Source organism: Clarias gariepinus, chromosome 27 (genome assembly GCF_024256425.1).
Source record: "Clarias gariepinus isolate MV-2021 ecotype Netherlands chromosome 27, CGAR_prim_01v2, whole genome shotgun sequence".
In the NCBI taxonomy this organism is placed as follows: domain Eukaryota; kingdom Metazoa; phylum Chordata; class Actinopteri; order Siluriformes; family Clariidae; genus Clarias; species Clarias gariepinus.
Genome location: NC_071126.1, coordinates 11616414 through 11635824, shown reverse-complemented (window position 1 = coordinate 11635824; position 19411 = coordinate 11616414). Strand labels below are relative to the sequence as shown.

Sequence of the window (19411 nt, the reverse complement as noted above, 5' to 3'; positions counted from 1 at the left end):
GTCCCAGGCTGGGTAAAATGGGAGGGTTGTGTCAGAAAGGTCACCTGCAGGGAGAATCGAACCCTTGACCCTGCGAGGCCACAATGCTAACTGTGATACAACTGAAAATATATCAAGATGTCCAGTAGAGGGCGCCAAAAACTAAAAGAAATCATTTGTGCAATTAACTTTAAATAGATAGATAGATAATTTATTGATCTCGAAAGAAAATTTCCAACATCCAATAGCAAGGATAGGGATAGACAAAAACATGTAGTTATCTGCAAATACAGATAGATCGTCAATCATGTATAGTGTAGTGGGGGAAAAAGTATTTAAAATATATTATTTATTTAAGACTACAATGTATCCTAAATTCAAATTAAATTTAATGCTAAGGGAATGCAAGCTTTGACAAACAAAACAGTGTTCCTGTAGTAATGAATGTCAGGTGATAGTACCCTGTTTCAAGCATTGCTGTGTAAAAAGTGAATATTAAATAATAGTACTTTCTATAACCATAATTTCTCTACTACATGATGGATGGTAGACAACAGTACTCTGTGGTAAATATCTGTGTATTTAATCATCTTGGGTAATAATACTCTGTGGAGAATGGGTCAGGATGCACAGTGGGAGCTATATTAGGGAGCAGTTAATCCTTTAATTGGCCTACTGTCCTGCACCGTGTCAACACACTCACCTGCTGGTCTGATTTCTCTCTCACAGCCTACCAAGTTTTATAGATATTTAAAAAAATGCCACATATGGTTAACAGAGACCAAATTCTTGCTCATCAGGTGTACCTTTTGGAGCACAAACTTCGGGTAAGTGACTTTCAACAAGCTGCCTGGTGACCTCATGGTGAGGATGGAGAGCTATTTTACACTGGATAAGCCATGTCTATAAGATTGAATTAAAATAGTTTTAGAAGCCAGAGTTTTTCCTGTCTTGAAATGACAAATGTGTTATAAATGTTCAATTTCAGAGTAAAGAAGAGAGGATTTTAGAGCTGGAGTCAGAGAATGCTCTTCTACACCTGAGACTTGCTGAGGTAATTTAATGACAACGTTATGCAGTGTACTGTATACTGGATATGGATACAGCGATTCCATTTTAATTGTGACCATACACTTATATACACTACGTATATTGGAGTTTAGCCAATAGGATAGGTTCACTATTTTTTCAGGTTTTTTTCCACTTGTGAATAAAGGATCTTAACGTGGTTCGCTGGAATCCCAAAGCTTTAGAAATGGCTTTGTAACTCTTTCCAGACTCATACATGTCATTTACTTGGTTTTTGATCTGTTCTTGAATTTACATCGTGTTGCTGTTTTAGTTTTTTTTTTAAATTTGCTTCACTTTGTCAGACAGCTTCTATTTAAGTGATTTTTTTAATTTTATTAAATAGGTCTGACAGTTATTAGTCCTGATTGTGGCAAGTGTTCAATTTAAATCAGCTTTCCAAAAATCACAGTTCCTTCATGATTTAGTAAGGAGGGTGATTACTTTTTCACATAAGGCCAGGCAGGTTTGGACTGCATTTTTTCCCTTTTTCCTTTAAAAGTGAAATTTTAAAATGGCATTTTGTATTAACTGTACTTGGGTTATCTTTTGTAAAATATTAAGATTTGTTTCATAATCTGAATTATTTAAGTATGACAAATATGCAATAAATAAATAAATAAAAATCAGGAAATACGAACTTTTATGGCATTGGCAAGAATCTTTTTAATTATTTCCACGTTTCTGATTATTTGTCCAGTTTTGTGGTGTTAGCCTAAATAAATAAGTTTTAATGCGAAATGCTACCTTTTAAACATCACAGTAGAAATCGAAATCACAATATATGCCACAAAATTGCTTCTTTTTTTTCATCAAATCAAGTTTGAAAAGTTCAGTAAATAAATAAATGCATGAATAAAAACTTTAAAAGGTTTGTCACTTGATGGCAGGGGTTCATTAGTAGGTGATTTATTTCTGAATATAAATAGGGTTACACTTGAGATGTAATGCTCCCCCAGTTATCATAAATCAAAATTTTAAACAGAACACTGACATTTATGACAGGTCGCGTGTCAGTGAATTGTTATTATATGTGACCTTTTCATCGTTTAAACTTGCTCAAGTGTATGGGAAAACTTCGACGGGATCATGAAGAGGATGTGATTCTGCCGAAGAGGCACTGTCAACACCAGGGAAGTGCGCAAGAGCACCCTCTGGTTCCCCTTGCCAAACTCCTCTCACACATCCAGGTAAGCCAGCTAAGAACCACCCGACCTGACTGTACTTGTCTACACAGTTCATGTAAGGATTATGAGACATTTTACAGTTTGTACTGTATCTATCCTACCATTGTTTTCAGGCTCTGAAAACGGACTTGAGGGATGTTTTTGCTGTATACATGGACTTTGCTGTGGAACTGGAGAGCCAGAGTAAACAGCTGCTGGAGTGGATGGGCATCATCAGCAGAGCTGTCCAGGGTGGTGACACCCAGAGTATGTTATTATTCTTTATTTTCTCTCCAGTATGTAACTCAGGTGTCATCTCTTGGGGTTTTGGTGGATCTTGAACCAGGACAGTGTGTTGATTTCCCCTAGTGTTCCTCATTGGTGGGGAATCCATCACTGGACTTCCAGTGATGGCCATCTACAGTTACCAAACACTTTTTCAGAAATGCCATACCATTACTGTGTTAAGCCTCCTTTTGTTTGCAAAACAGCTACAGTTCAGAGTGCTGTATCAGTAGTCTTTAATGTGGGAGATACCTCGAAGATTTGCAGTTTTTTTTTTTCTAACCTTGGGAATTTGAAAGTGATAATATGTATTGCTCACTATTTGACCAATAAATCAGTACTGTATATGGTTACACCTCTAATAGTCATGCAGGTCATAAACCAGATGAAAAATCCATTTGGTATTTGTAAGACTTTTACACTAAGCTCATTAAACAGGAGGAACTGATTATATCTGCTTTCTGTTTGGTGATTAGGGCTACAGACACAGGTGGCTTCACTGGAGCGCTCCCTACAGGACGAAAAGGAGAGGCATCGATCAGAGCGGATCAGGAGGAAGCAGATACACAATACACTAGTTGTAAGTTCTTGATTTAGCTTCTGGATTTTGGATACTGTATATAAATGAAATATAAACAAGTTGCAACAAACACTTTGTATAATTTGTTGTATGAAATTTATATAATAGATTATATGTTTTTGGATTCTATAGTGCCGTGGTACTTCTGCTGAAACTGGTGTAATAGAGTATAGAAGAAAAAGACAGTATAAACAATAGAAATACAATATGTTTTTTTATGTATTTATTGTAGTTAAATGAAATAAACCTTAAGAATTCATTCTGCATTCAGGAGTTGAGGGGTAATATTCGAGTGCACTGCAGGGTGCGCCCCATCCTCCCTTTCGACCACAGTCAAGGTTCCTTATCCAGTAATGGGTGAGAATTCGATTCAATCTTTGTACTCCTAATACTTATTTAGCTGTGGTGATGGCGTTTCTGCTGCACTGTGGATTAGTGTTTCTAACAGTGAATTGCACAGGGCTCATGCCTGTGATAAATCATGTTTTGCTGTTCCAGGCCCTCATCCTTAGAAGTTGTGGTGCAGGCTGTCAGTGATGTAAGTGAATTGGTTAGTGTAATATACATACAAACCTCTAATGACCTGCTTAATGAGCTAATACTATGACTTGATTATGTGGCCCACACTGTGTTTTTTCAGGACTCGGTTGTTGTGAATTGTGCCAAACCTGGGAGTCCGCAAGTGAACAAAATGTTTGAATTTGAGAGGTATAAAACCATGGCACTGATCAACTACATCTCTATGTGAAATGACCTCAAACGATAATTCTTTATACTCTATGTAATTTAACACTATATTTTAATTAACCTGAATTTTGTGGTCACATAATGACAGTTCCAGCAGTCCAAAAATAGTCTTTCTATCCAGGGTTTAATTTGAATACACCTTCATTATTGCACCTTCATTACTTCGATGCAACCGTGTGTAAGCTTCCATTACAAGTGTGTTTTGAGTAAATGTATTTTTTCCGTTTCAAGACTGTTCAAGGTAATTAAGGTGAGCTAGACAGTTAGGCTGAGTGAAGCTGAAAAGTCGCTTTAATACAAAGTGTGTGTTTCATCATGGGGATCTGATTAACAGGGTACACGCTCCAGAGGACTCGCAGGACACCGTGTTTGAAGAAGTGAAGCCTCTTTTGACCTCACTGTTGGATGGGTAAGCTCAAAGCTTCAAAGAGTTTTGTGTTAAGTCGAGGTGAACGTTGTTATCAACATTGTGGCTTATATTCAGGTATAACGTGTGTATCATGGCATATGGACAAACAGGAAGTGGGAAGACGTATACGATGATCGGATCTCAGGATGGAAATCCCACTCATCTTAAACAGGACCCCGAGGAAGGGATTATTTCCAAAGCAGCAAAAGAGTTATTTAAGTAAGTCCCAACAATAAGATTATTTTTTGTCATGCATATAATGTAGAATTAAGAGTAAGAATCAGCTCTGATATCTGCGTTTTGTCAGGTTGATCTCAGAGAAGCCAGCAGGAAGATACACGGTGGAGGTTTCCATAGTGGAGGTTTATAATAACGAGCTGCTGGACCTTTTGGCCAAAGATGAGGACGGAGCAGCAGTAGGGGTTAGGAGAGAAGTCATCACGACCAGCGCCGGCACTAGTGAAGTGCCCTGTCTAACATATGAGTGAGTGATTCTGCCAACTCGAAATTCATTCAACCTTCAGGCCAAACATTATTTGTCTTCATTTTGAGGAATTCCTCAAGAGTAAGTGCTGTTACTGTCTGCAGGGAAGCAGGATTTGAAATTTTGAAACACTTTCACAATACTGTGTGATGTTATCGTGTGATGTACTCTACCTCAGTGTGATAATATTTTTTGTGACAGTATTATTATGAATATGTGTGTGTGTATGTGTCAGGTTGGTGCACAGGTCTGCAGATGTGATGCAGCTGTTGGGTGCAGTGTTGCGACTGAGGGCACACAGTCCCACGCTGGTTCACAGAGACTCCTCCAGATCTCACCTCATTGTCACTCTAAGTGTCACATCCAAGAGCCACAGCTCTCAGGCACTGGGTATGATAGACACACACACACACACACACACACACACACACACACACACACACACACCATTCAATTTGTATAGCAGTTTTAACAATGGATATTGTCATACTACACACACACACGCACATACTTCAAAGCCATCAGTGTCCTGACACCGGATATAACTGAGGCTGACACACCTCACCACCACCAGGCTATTGTTCTTTCTCTCTCTCTCACACACACACACACATACACACTGGTCCAGTAATCCTACATAACATTTTTCTTTTTAAGAATTTAATTTTCACACAAGAAACTGTTAATTTTTACACAAAGTTGAACCTTATCTGAGCAAGCCAGACTGTACAACCGTCCCTTAAAGACAGCTTCATTTTCTCAGCCATCTGCCTTATCTGCACATTCACATCCAAACAGTGCCTTATCTAGCTTCTGTGTTTTAGAAGAGAAAGTCTACCCTCCACTGAACGTTAGATATTCGTACAGAAGTAACGGCGATTAAAACAAGCCGGACAGATGAAGAGCATGACTCCATAGGCAGTGTATAGTGCAGTGTGAATACATTTACTGACTGGTTCTGTGTGTGTGTGTGTGTGTGTGTGTGTGTGTGTGTGTGTATACCTTGGCACTGCAGCCTACAAGTTGCGTGGACCACAGAAGCAGTGGTGGAGCCCGCGCTGCTCCAGAGCTGCCTCCTCTCGCTCTTCCAGCCCTGGTTCCTCTCCCCAGTCTTCCCCCTGCCATTCCCTCTCCTCCCCCCAAGAACCTCTCAGAACAAAGCTGCAGCTGGTCGACCTGGCAGGCAGCGAGTGTGCGGGTAAGAGTGCCGTCAGTTACAAAGCTTCAAATGGGTGTTCTCATGCTTATACCACTGGCACCTTTCAGTGCAAAAAAAGACAACCAAACACACAAATAGAAGTTTTGCATATTTAAAAATTAATTATTTAATAATAGCAACCCTTTCTATAATAAATAACTGTTTTACTGTCAAAGGCTGCAAAGTGCCTAAAGATTGAAATTTAATTTAAATTAAAAAAATTAAAAAATTGGTTGTTTACGTAGCAACCTTTCAATTCCTGGCCAGGCTCGATTCCCGTCTCTGTGTGCATGGAGTAATGCATGTTCTCCCCATGCTTGGTGGGTTTCCTCCGAGTACTCGGGTTTCTTCCCACAGTCCAAAGATATGCAGGTTAGGCTTATTGGCGTCCCCAAATTGCCCGTAGTGTGTAAATGTGTGTGTGTGTGTGTGTGTGTGTGCCCTGCGATGGATTGGCACCCTATCCAGGGTGTACCCTGCCTCATGCCCTAAATCTCCTGGGATAGGCCCCAGGTCCCCGCGACCCTGAATACAGGATAAAGCGGTATAGATAATGAGTAAGTGAGTGCTGATCAGGGCTGATCATCTGTCATCATTTGCACCTGTTTCTCACTGGTTCATGTCTTAAGTTAGATGTTATTTTATGCTTGAATGATTTATAGTTCGCTGTGTGGTTAAAAAATACAAAAAACTTTCATCGCAAACTGATAAGGTACAGAGACTGGACTGAAAATTAGAGTCAACTTGTGAAAAATTAGAGCAAAAAAAGTCCTTCAGGAAGCCTGGAGAATTATTCCTCAAGACTAGTTTAAAAATACAATATAATCTGGCTCTTTAGAAGCAAAATATGAAGAAATAAGGGGTGGCTCCCCTTTTGCACAATACTATACATCTATTGAATAACACTTTTCACCTCAAACTCACACAGTTTGTGTGTGTGTGTGTGTTGTAGGCACTTCAGGAGTGAGTGGAGCGGCTCTGTGGGAGAGCTCCTGTATAAACCGCAGTCTCTCAGCTTTGTCTGATGTTCTGGGAGCTCTGGCAGAGCAACGTCCCCATGTGCCCTACCGTAACAGCAAACTTACCCACCTTCTTCAGGACTCTATAGGTGAACCTTACAGGGAAAAAATAGCAATATATAATGTGATATATTAAATAATACATTTCCATATACAGTATAGGAAACCAGTGCTTAAATTAATTAATATATTGCTATATAGAAATGGATCATGTATGGATATACATATATATATATATATATATATATATATATATATATATATATATTTATTTATTTATTTTGTTTACGTTGTCAGTGTGCTCTGATTAATGCCTATAAACTACATTAACATATAAGCATATTGTAAAGAAATATAAAGAAATTGTTATATTCAAACAAATTCGATATATTATGAAGTATATTACAAAATTAAATTACATACATTAATATATACATTTGAATGTATTTTAACATATTTCTCAATATATGAAAAGTGGCAATTGTATATTACAAAGTATATTATTCTGTGTATTGTGAATATATTTTTTAATATGAATATCTTTTTTTCTGTTAATTATTAGTATCAAGTTAATGTAGCAATGAGGAATAATGAGAAATTTAAATTTACCAGTAGATTGGAACACTAAATCTTTTAATAACTCAACAATTTATATACACAAATGGTGCTTATTTTAAATACTTTAAGGCAGAACCAATTTATTAAAAAAATATTATAAACGAATGAAAATCATTTGCTCTCATTCTCTATGTTGCTGTGAAAATCCCTGATTCAGTTCTGACTCGGCCAACTAATGCAGTTTTACCTCCTCTCTTCTTGCAGGAGGTGACGCTAAGCTGCTAGTGATGCTCTGTGTCTCTCCTACTCAGCACTTTCTGTCAGAGACTCTGCAGTCTTTGGGCTTCGGCTACAGAGCCAGACAGATTCAGAGAGACGCACGATACAGGAAGAACGCAGGGCTGAAAAGGAAGTAAACCAGCAGACTTGTAGAATAGCAGAGGGCATAAAATGTGACAGGGAATAAAAGAGTTTTACAGCTTTAAATGGATCAGCCTACTGTACGTGTAAGGTTTCATGATACCAGGTCAGGTCATGAGGCTACACGGCACAGGTATCACATGTTCAACATGATACAACACATTGTTTTACGACAAGAAATAAAATACTAGTAATGCATGTAAATACTGCATGTAAGGTGTATTGTAATGTGGTGTTTTTACTAAAATAATTACTACAGTACTTTGTTGAGACTGCTTATGTTACCAGCTTGTGTTGCACAAACAGGTCAGATCATATTTACATCTCTACTTTAGAGAACCTTTTATTTTCTTTGTTTTTCAGACTCATCAGATCCTACTATCTCAAACTTTTTAATAAGCCCTAGTCATGTGATTAAGTAGACTGTTCCAAAATTTTAAAAAAAATTGCATATGAAAACAACTTGTATTATTTTGTATTATTTAGTACTTGTCTGAACTGAATAATTATATTAATCATTGTTTAAACATTCAAGTAGTTTAAATAAGAAATTATTTTTCTTCTTTTTCTTTATCCTAAACATAAGCTTAAGACCTGCTGTATAAACTGACTAAACTACATGTCATGTGTAATGTGCAGCCCATGGCCCCTGCTCCATCCTGACCATTTCATACCAGATTTATATGTTATATGTTTATATGTATTTATAAGTTCGGACACACCTTCTAATGAAGTGATTTTTGTTTAGTGATTTATTTTCTATATTGTAAAACAATATTCAAGGTTTCAAAACTATTAAATAAGTAACAACAACAACAACTGTCAGTTGGTATTTAAAAACATAAAGGTCAGCTGTTTGCAATAGTTCTTGCAAGAACAGTTTTATAAAGTACATTTACAAAACCCAATCATGAAGATCATTCCAAAAAAGCAGGACCAAAGGAGAAGTTCATTTAGAGTTACCAGCCTCAGAAATCACCAGTTTACAAACACCTCAGATTGGAGGCGTTATGAAGGCTTTACAGAACATAAGTAGCAGATACATCTCAACATTAACTGTTCAAAGGAGATTATTGCATTTTTAGATGTAAAAAGAAATAAATTAAATGAAATAAAAGCGTGCCTGGAAAAGGTAATTTTTATTGATTGTATGTGTATTTGTTTATTACAATAAATTGAAACAATATAATAGAGAGATACAAAATAACTTAATTACAGCAAATTAAACAAAGGACATTAAAGTATTGGTAATATAAGAGAATACAGCAAAAAAAGGACAAGAGATGGGTAATACATACGGTGAGGGAGAAATTACCAAGAGACACATTTTCTTTAGTTAAAATAATATCACGGAATTGTTAAAGTCGATCATAAATTAAATCAGATTATTTTATTAAAAATTTTCAGAAGTGAGTTCATTTCCACTTTCGAATAGGGGAAAATCTGTGACTTTTGAAATCTTTGTTTAGGAATAAAGAATTTTGAGTTTAGAACAATATAGTTAAGTACAGATTTAAGAGGTGTATTTTTCAAAATTTTCCTATTAAAAAAATATCTTTAAATACTAAAATAAATATAGGCTATTGAGATGGTCAAAGAAATGCCATTTTAGGCAAATGTAACAAATGTAAACATGAAAAAAAAACAAATGTTTCAAAATCAAATAAAAATATATCAAAGTAAAAAAAAAATATATATATATATATATACATATTAAATAAAATTAAATAGCAAATGTGCTACTGTATCACAGAAGCATCTAGACACACGTACCTCATGACTGTACGTGTGTCTATTTCCTGTTGTTTTGAAACGCTGAAACCCGGCGCCGCTTTGCGCAGCCAATCAGAAGCGACGCTCGTCATACGTCATACGTCGTACGTCATGTTCAACATTACACAAGCAGCGTCCGCGCCTGTTACACCCTCCTGGCGTTATACAACCTCTGATATAACACCTGACTTAACCGTGATCCATCACTAACACGCAAGGAATCAGGTAGGTAATGAGTGAGTTTTCTGTTTTTATTCGGATAGATTAAAAAACAAACAAACAAACAAACAAGCGACTGCATTAAATGCTGAACAAGTAGCACGAGCTGTGTCAGTAAGTTTAGTGTATTAGCTGGAGTGCGTTTGTAAGTGCATTAAAAACATGTGACCTGTTGTGTGTCCGAGCAGCTGCAGTGTGTGAGTCGCAAAGATGCTGAGGACTATGGGTAAAATGATGTTTGGAAGCTGGGAGAGTCCTAAGTTTACTCTTCAGGAAAGCAAGGTTGGTCAAATAATGTTTGTTAAAGTTGTAAAGATATTATGTCTTGTGTGTGTGTAAATAAAATAGTGTGTGTGTGTGTGTGTGTGTGTCAGGCTGATGACTATGAGGTGAGGACCTATCACACCACTAACTGGGTCAGTACTACAGTCAGTGGAATGGATCAGGACGAGGCTTTAAGCACTGGCTTTAAGAGACTCTTCAAATACATCCAGGGGACTAATGAGAAGCGTAAGACCTGCATGCTGTCCCTCCAGCTGTAACATGTCATGTAACACAATACTCTAGTGATTTATATTAAGTGTTTGTTTCTACTTTGCTTCTCTCAGTCAGAGGCCGATGAACTTACCTGAACAAATACCATGCCGTCTCTATAGTAGATGGCTATGGTTATCAGTTAACCCAGCTCTTCTGCCAGTTTATAAATCAAGCAGGTAGTAGGAGTTTTACTAAAGGAAGCATTCAGGTTTAAACACCTTTTCCCTGTCATGTCACTGTGTAAATGTTTTGGTTTCAACAAAACACATTGTCGCACGCCTGTGAATATTCTCAGTCATCCAGGTGAAGTTATTTAGGAGCTGAGTCACCTCAACTGGATGTGGTGACTTAATTGTCGGGTAGAATTGTTTCACTACTAAGGAGGCAAGTTCCTCATATGACTTAGTCATTAGTTTTGGAGACTACAGTAGTTTTGTAACTCTCCAACAGATGGCAGCACAAGGCTGCATGTTCAGTCACGGGGACACAGACCTTCATAAGTCAGCGTGCCAAAAGACACTTACCTGTCAAAAGACATGGTCCTGTGTACATCGGATGCTGTGCAACTGGTGCTATTGTCACCATGTGTGTTATGACATCTGCGATTTCTTAATGGACAGCAAGTTGGAACAAGGAGCGAACGTGAAATTCTGTGCGTCACTGGGCAAATCCACCACATAGACGTTTGACATGATTCGGCGATGCTGCAGTGAGTCGTTCGAGGTGTTTTGCGGACATGCCATGGAAGAAACCGGATCTGTGGCGTGCCAATTTCGAAACTTCTTGAAACCCTCTTGTATTACTATCCTTCAGGATCGAAAGAGTCCTCTTGGTCTAAAAGGTTTATTACGTGAACAATTGTTTAGCCTTTCAGACAGGAGAGGACTCTTTTGACCCTGGGGGATAGTAATATGAGGAACTTGCCACATTCAATCAGATCGATTAAGCTACTTGGATGAGCAGTAAAACGTTTCTACAGAAATCATCTGTGTTTAAGCTGCAGTTGTCAGTTCCAGTACTGCAAGGCCAGTGATCCATTTGATATTTTTTTGGGGATTCATACTTATTGATTAGTTAATTATTGCAGTGCATTTAGACCCTGTCCTCCAGGACTGCAAATGCTGCAGCATTTAAACGATTGGTGTCCTCTGATTTAGACTATAAGAAAAAAAAAAAGGGTTCAGACTAAACAATATCTACTATAATATTGTAAATTACATGAGGGTCTAGAAAATAACACAGAGCTGCACTAAGGCTGCACAATTTGATAATAAAAATCACTTTGATTATTTTGACACATGATAATTGTGATTTAAACTGCGATAAGTAACTATTAAATGTACTATTTTGTATTGAGATGTATTTATCTACACAACCACAAATAATGTCTGATAATGATTTCATGAAGAGGATAATTTATTGAAGTGATGCACCCATCATGTACTGAAAAAGTCTCTGGAGGCAGTGTTATGATCTGGGGTTGCTTCAGTTGGTCATGTCTAGGCTAAGCTACATTGTAATACACGTAGTCGGCTGATGACCTAAATGTTCTGAATGACCCTGATGGAACAGGCATATTATAAGACTGGAAACAAAGCTAAAATTGGCATTCCCAAATTGCCCACAGTGTGTGAATGTTGACCAGAGGTCCCAAAAATGTACGTAAAATGAGAATGAATACAATGGTAACCACAATTGGCCTCCATGGTCTGTGGTTAGTATAGAGATTCTTAGATGAAATGTAACTACTAACGTGTTAAGTCTTCTTACATTTGATCTTTGACCAGCTCATGTGATTAAAACACTTGGGCTTTGAAGAGTAAAGGAACAGCTCATAAACATTCAGTGCCTCCATAAAACAAGGTGGTCATTGTAATCTTTTCACCATATATAATGAGGTAATAACACTCATAAAAGAACGCAAGGTAAGCACTATTATCTATGTGAAAAATATACACATCTCATTGTCAGCACAACAGCATTTTGCTTATCAATTCACTTGTCCGAATGCAACTTAATTAAGGCATTAGGTATGAATTTTTCAACATGCCATATTTTTTTTTCAAAGAAAATATATAAGGAATGAAAAAATGGTGGCGCGGTGTGAAGCTTTAATGTTACCACCCGAAGTGATTTATTTTTTCATTACCGCATCGAACAAAGTCTTTGATTTTTCTTAAAGACCAACAACTTGCTAAAGAAAGGGGCTGGAAAAAATTCAGGGGTTCATGTCAAACCAGGACACTTTAGATTGTGCAGAATAACAGAACACAGTTATAAGAGTGCACTTTTTCCATCATTTCACTAGTACATCAAGGTAGAAAGTTTTCTCAGTATGCCAGAGCCTACAGTACTTTATGTCTGAAAAACTGGCCTCCCAGGAACTCCTTTAATGTTTAAAACATGTGGAAATGTCTTGAGGTCAGGACTGTGTGCGAACGTTGGTGAATGACTGTGTGTACACAGTCAAATGCGTCTCTTCTGCAAGTGGGTGATAAGTTATCTGTCGATTTTCAAGGATGTGCACCTTGGCTGGGATATGAGCCTTCTTTAACAAGTTTGCACCATTTAAATGTTTTACTGCAGCTAAGAGTCTCATCGACGTACTGTGCTTGAAATCTTCTGTAAATTTCAGTCACTTTCATAGCCTCATACATGAGAAATTTTATGATAAGTCCCGGTTTGACTTGAACACCCCTTGTAATTACATATAACATCGTAAAATATTTACGAAGCAACTTGTATCATAACAGGTTATGTTCTCTTTCGTAAACAAATGCAGCTCATGCACCCGCAAACCACAAAATCTTGTGTTCTCTGCTCTAAAGTCTTTCCCAAATTAAACAACTGCCTTATCTCTGCCTATTATTTAGCATTAACACTAACAAATAATTCTTCCTTTTTAAACGACACTAGATTATGAGTAGTGTCTGTAGTGCATGTTCGGCAATAACCTGTTAAAACAAGTAAATAAATAAAACCTGTGACTTGCGATGAAGTCATTTTTTTTCTTTAAAAAAATAAACTGTTTAACTGTGAAAGAAGTACAATGGTTTCTTACCTCCTCTTCCTATAATGATGTGCTCTGTATTAGAGGTTACCGTGGACATGACTGCCCCAGTAACCTGTCATATTAACCCTGGAGCCGAGCCGGCATGTGAGGGCTCCTTTACTGTGGCCTTTTACGTCCCTGAGGCACACCAGGCTGAGCCCCCTAAACCCAGCATCCCTGAAATCTTCGTCGAGAACAGGAAGGAGTTCACCGTGTTCGTCAGGTATTTACAATAGAACGTCGACTCACCTTTATAAGTGATGCTCTAAACTCGTGTGTTTACGTATTGTTTGTTTTGTGTGTGTGTGTGTGTGTGTGTGCACGCGGTAGGACCTTCGGAGGCTTTGCAAACGCTCAGAACTCCCATGATGAAATGCTTAAGCTGATGGAGAGCTTGAAGAGGGATGGAAAGAGCTTCAAAGAGGTTCCTTACTACCGCGTGGGCTACGACAGCCCCTTCAAGCTTGTTAACCGCAAGAACGAAATCTGGCTCGAACAGGAAGAGAGAAAAGAGTAAATCAGTGCGTCCTTTACATAATGCATTAAAAAAGGTCAAATTTCGGGGTTTGGATTTTATAATTTCTGTTGTCGTGCCTTTATGTCCGTAAGTGCCTGTCTAGAAAGGAAGTCCAAACATAATTCAATAATTCCATCAGTACTGCAGACATCCTACAGTATCCGTGTCTACATTCTCCTTTTTTATTGTGTCTGTGTGCTTTTGCTTTACATGGGGTGAATTATTAAATATTTCCTTTTGTTCCTTAATTAGCCAGATGAGAAAATGCAGGAAGCAGGTGTTAGCCTTTGCCGTCTCTGGCTGGTAGCTATTGTGGGAAAGGAAAGAGAGAGTTACCCGCTGGCTGAGAATTGGCAAATGACCAAAGTGGGAAGATAATGTTAGGGGAAACGGTCCAGTACAGCTTTCATTGGGTATCAGTCATGCAGACATGATGTCAAGATTGTGTTTTCACATTAGATGGTGTGTTTACCAGCATACTACTAAAGGTCAGGGATATTCAGTATATTCAATATGCATGTATATTAATCTGGCTGGCTATAACTGTTCTGTGATGACATTGTATGATTAATTAGAGAGCTGAACTGAAAGCAGTGCAAAAGTGGACATAAAGTTCCTTTTTGTGGGTCATTTAAATTGCACATATTGGTAACTCTTCTACATTCCATAATCAATCATCAGTTGGGCATATAATGAAATACAAATGTAAGTCGCTCTGGATAAAGCCGTCTGCCAAATGCCTAAATGTAATGTAGTACAGTGCTTCTTTGAAGTCTGTCATAATATAAATATTACCATAGGTGTTGGTTGTTATAAATTTTCCTGCTCTGCACATCAACTGTAAAGTTTTTCACCCTGAAAGGAAGTGTAATGTAAATTAATTTTACTCTTTTCTTTCCTTATGTTGTTGACTATAGGGGAAGAGTTAGTCTGTCACACTATGTGTAAAAAAATAAAATAAAAAGCAAAGTCCACTTTTGCACTGTGTTCGGTACAGCCCTTGTATTAGAGTTTACACTACTCACACCGCCTGTTAGTCAGGGAGAATAATTATTTGTATCCAGTTAAAAAACAAGACAGGGTTCGTGATCACTTGTCTGATTTTGCTCGACTGTGGCCAGGCACTACTCCTCAATCATCATATAACCAATTAATGTGAACACTATTACATTCCTTTTTCTTCCAGGTTAAGTCCTATTACTATGTACTATGAGACTGCACTCTTTGTCATTTCAAGTCTTTAATCATCATTTCATAAGTGAAATTGATTCATTAAATGTCGACACCTTCTACAACAATAAATGATTATTGGAATGAAATGTTTATAATGTTTAATCATTCTATATTAAATATGACTGTTTTATTTGTTCAACCTTTTTAGTGTGGATGATTTAAGCCTAAAATACGAGAAAAACACGAGTACAGCTGCAGGGAGAAAGTATTCACTGATCCTCATGTAGACTCTGCACTGTCATCAGGTTTATTTTCGAGGCAAGTGTTGCCTGAGGATCATGTTCATGCACTCAGCACTGTGTGAGAACTGCATTAATATACTGCGTGCTGATACCCAGCCAAAACACAGTCAGGATCTGTTATTTCTGTGACAGCATCACAAATCCAGATCAGTGAGAGTTGTGGAATTAAAAATAAAACTTGCTTTTGTGCTCAATTTATAAACACTAAAGGAATTAGCAATGAAAAGAAGTTAAGTAATAACGAGTCTATCATTTTATACACAAAGACCCTCAGCCAGTGGATGCATCTGCGTCTGCTACCCCTTGACCCAGACTAACAACACAAAGAAAAGTAGCAGAGCAACACCTGGCTGTATTGCATAAACCACAAAAGCACAAAGCTGAAGATGAATAGTGGAATTTTTATTTGTCCACAGTATTCCTGTGTAAATGGATAAATGTGCTTTTGTGTGTGTGTGTGTGTGTGTATATATATATATATATATATATATATATATATATATACTGTATATATACTCAGCAAAAAAAGAAACGTCCCTTTTTCAGGACTGTGTATTTCAACAATAATATTGTAAAAATCCAAATAACTTTACAGATCTTCATTGTAAAGGGTTTAAACAATGTTTTCCATGCATGTTCAATTAACCATAATCAATTAATTAACATGCACCTGTGGAATGGTCGTTAAGACCTTAACAGCTTACAGAAAGTAGGCATTTAAGGTCACAGTTCTAAAAACGCAGGACACTAAAGAGACTTGTCTACCGACTGTGAAAAACACCCAAAGAAAGATGCCCAGGGTCCCTGCTCATCTGCGTGAACGTGCATTAGACATGCTGCAGGGAGGCATGAAGACTGCTGATGTGACTAGGGCAATGAATTGCCATGTCCGCACTGTGAGACGCCTAAGACAGCGCTACTGGGAGACAGGAAGGACAGCTGATCATCCTCGCAGTGGAAGACCACGTGTAACAACACCTGCACAGGATCGGTACATCCGAATATCACACCTGCGTGACAGGTACAGGATGGCCACAACAACTGCCCGAGTCACACCAGGAACACACAATCCCTCCATCAGTGCTCAGACTGTCCGCAATAGGCAGTCCATGAGGAGGAGATGCACTGCAGTACTTTAAGCAGCTGGTGGCCACACCAGATACTGACTGGTACTTTTGATTTTGAGCCTCCCTTCATTTAGGGACACATTGTGAAACATTTTTAGTTTATGTCTTATGGTGTTGACTCTTTTAGTGTTCATACAAATATTTACACATTAAGTTTACTGAAAGTAAAAACAGTTGAAAGTCAGAGGACGTTTCTTTTTTTGCTGAGTATATATACTGTATATACAGTTGTGTTTAAAATAATAGCAGTCTAACATCAGTAAGCAGATCAATAATTGTTTTTGGAAAAAAATTATATTTCTTCATGGTAAATATTTTACTTGTGGGTGTAGTGGAGTAATAGAAAACCAACAGTCATGATTGGATGCACCTGATTCTATGTAATTTAATCATTAATTGAAATAGGGTGTGTTCAAAATAAAAGCAGTATGAAGGTTAATTGGAGAATTCCCCTTATTTAAGGATAAATGCAGAAAAGGTTGTCCTGTGCATTTCCTGAGTAAAACAGGTCATTTCAGACATTGTTCAGAACAACAGCGTATTTTGATTCAAAAGTTGATTAGAGATAAAAAAAAAAAAAACATACAAAGAAGTGCAGAAAATGATCGGCTGCTCTGCTAAAATGATATTAACTGCTTTAAAATGGGAGACCAAAACCACAAAGACATGGATGGAAAAGGAAAACTATTCGAATGGATCGAAGTATAACAAAATTGGAAAAGACTTAGCTAATAATCAGTTTCAGCATGATCAAAGAACATCTAAAGTTACCTGTGAGTACTTGGGGAACTGTGTGTCAACAAGACAACGACCCCAGACACACCAGTAAGCGAGCAGCATCTTGGTTCCAGACCAACAAGATTAACGTTATGAAGTGGCCAGCCCAAGCTCCAGACCCTAATCCAATAGAAAAGTTGTGGCCTGACAATAAAAATGCCGTTTCTGAGGCAAAACCAAGAAATGCAGAGGAATTGTGGCGTGTAGTACAATTGTCACAGATGTGAAGCAGTTCTCTGAAAGCATGGTTATACAACTAAATATTAGCTCAGAGATGCACAAAAAAGATTAAAGTTCAAGCATTTTTGTTTAAACGGTAAATTCATCACTTTGTAAAGATGAATGATGACAGTTATTTTTTTGAACAGACTAATATTTGTTTTTCTTCATTCCTGTAAACAAATAATACATTTAGCACATTTATTTTCATGTTGTGATTGAGAATAGAATCTGCAGGGTGTCCAATGCATGCAAGTTTATATATGGATATGGAGCTTTACTCACTTGTTTCAACACACTGCTATTTTGAACACAACTATATATATATATATATATATATATATATATATATATATATATACTCTACATTACATATACCAAATGTATTACATATACCATGGTGCATTATATTAATTTATTTAGAGCCCATGGCAACGGGTTCAGGAGATGAATGTTGTTTAGACTAAGGTAAATAAAATTAGAACATGAGATGTTAAACAGGACCTGTTATGCAAAATTTATATTTTTAGAGACATTTAGATGGGTCCCCAGTGTGTATCTCTCTCTCACACTATATATATATATATATATATATATATATACACACACACACACACACACACACACTTATATATATATACAAAGGTTTGGACTTTCCTGATTTTGATTTCTTTCTACATAAAAAAAACAATATTGAACACATCTAAAATATGCAATAATCTACTTAAAACAATTGATATTGAAATGTGTCTGCTACCCATGCTCTGCAAATCTTTATTACAGCCATAATCTGAGGTGCTGTTAGTTTGTGATTTTTGAGGCTGGTAACTCTAAATGAACTTTAAAAGTTTTTTTCATAATTCTTAAAAAAAAAAAAAAAATGTAAATAATACATTTATAAATAAGAATGTTTATAAAATGTATATACATACCATATATACATACCATACTAATACATACACACGTGTGTGTGTGTGTATATACAGATATATACACTGTACAGTATATATACAGTACTGTGCAAAAGTCTTAGGCACCATATTATGTGCTGTACCAATGTTGTTATATATGTTTATTATGTCTGCGTAATTATGTACTAAAATCATTCAGTATTTTAATATACTTATGTATTTTCCATTTTACTTATAGTACTTTGCAAAAGTCTTGGGCACATACAAAAATAAGGCATGAGCAAAAGAATGCTTTTGAAAGCATTTCTGCATAAAATATATATATTTTATTGTCTGAATATTATATATATATATAGATGCCATGCTTTTTGCATTTTACTATTTTTGATTGACCCTATTGTGACCTCATATAAGGAGATTCCCCTCCCCCAGTTTGTTGCTTAGCTCTGCTGTTCTCTGGAAGGACATAGCCATTATAAAGCACATTTACATGGAAACGGAAATAACGTATTTGGAGTGAAATAAGAGGATTTTGAGATATGACATGCATTATCTGACAGTTACTTCGGCTGGGACATTAACACCGTGTTTCCTTGTTGAAGGAACGGAAAAATGTGGGAAATAAGTTTGTTGGGGAAATCAAAATCACAAATGTTTTGGATATCTGACATAATTCTATAAGCCTGACTTAACCCGCATTAAGGCTCTGTGTCTTCTGGCCTACATGACTGAGATTGTGAGGACAAAGATGGACATGACCGAGCAGTAAGCGGTGACCCTCCAGAAATCGTTAGAGATGACATACGACCATGGGTGCCATGGAGACGCCCGTGATGAGTGTGGTTTATCCGACTAGCTGACAGGTAGCAGTGAATCTCAAACACAGATGGC

General features: G+C 37.2%; 2 protein-coding genes across 2 annotated transcripts; both read left to right on the top strand.

Annotated features, from left to right (window-relative positions):
- Window positions 1-737: 737 nt before the first annotated feature.
- kif25 (kinesin family member 25) lies at window positions 738-8098 on the top strand. Its single transcript, XM_053489374.1, has 15 exons — window positions 738-806; window positions 968-1033; window positions 2112-2237; window positions 2348-2480; window positions 2975-3078; window positions 3350-3435; window positions 3577-3616; window positions 3719-3786; window positions 4160-4234; window positions 4310-4453; window positions 4542-4718; window positions 4954-5108; window positions 5734-5916; window positions 6869-7024; window positions 7758-8098. Exons 1-15 carry the CDS (start codon window positions 738-740, stop codon window positions 7907-7909), a joined length of 1734 nt encoding a protein of 577 aa, XP_053345349.1. The 3' UTR covers window positions 7910-8098.
- Window positions 8099-9794: 1696 nt separating this feature from the next.
- On the top strand, window positions 9795-15383 carry hebp2 (heme binding protein 2). Its single transcript, XM_053489421.1, has 5 exons — window positions 9795-9911; window positions 10094-10187; window positions 10280-10415; window positions 13537-13717; window positions 13825-15383. The coding sequence occupies exons 2-5, from the start codon at window positions 10116-10118 to the stop codon at window positions 14009-14011; spliced, it is 576 nt and encodes a 191-aa protein (XP_053345396.1). The 5' UTR covers window positions 9795-9911; window positions 10094-10115; the 3' UTR covers window positions 14012-15383.
- Window positions 15384-19411: the final 4028 nt, after the last annotated feature.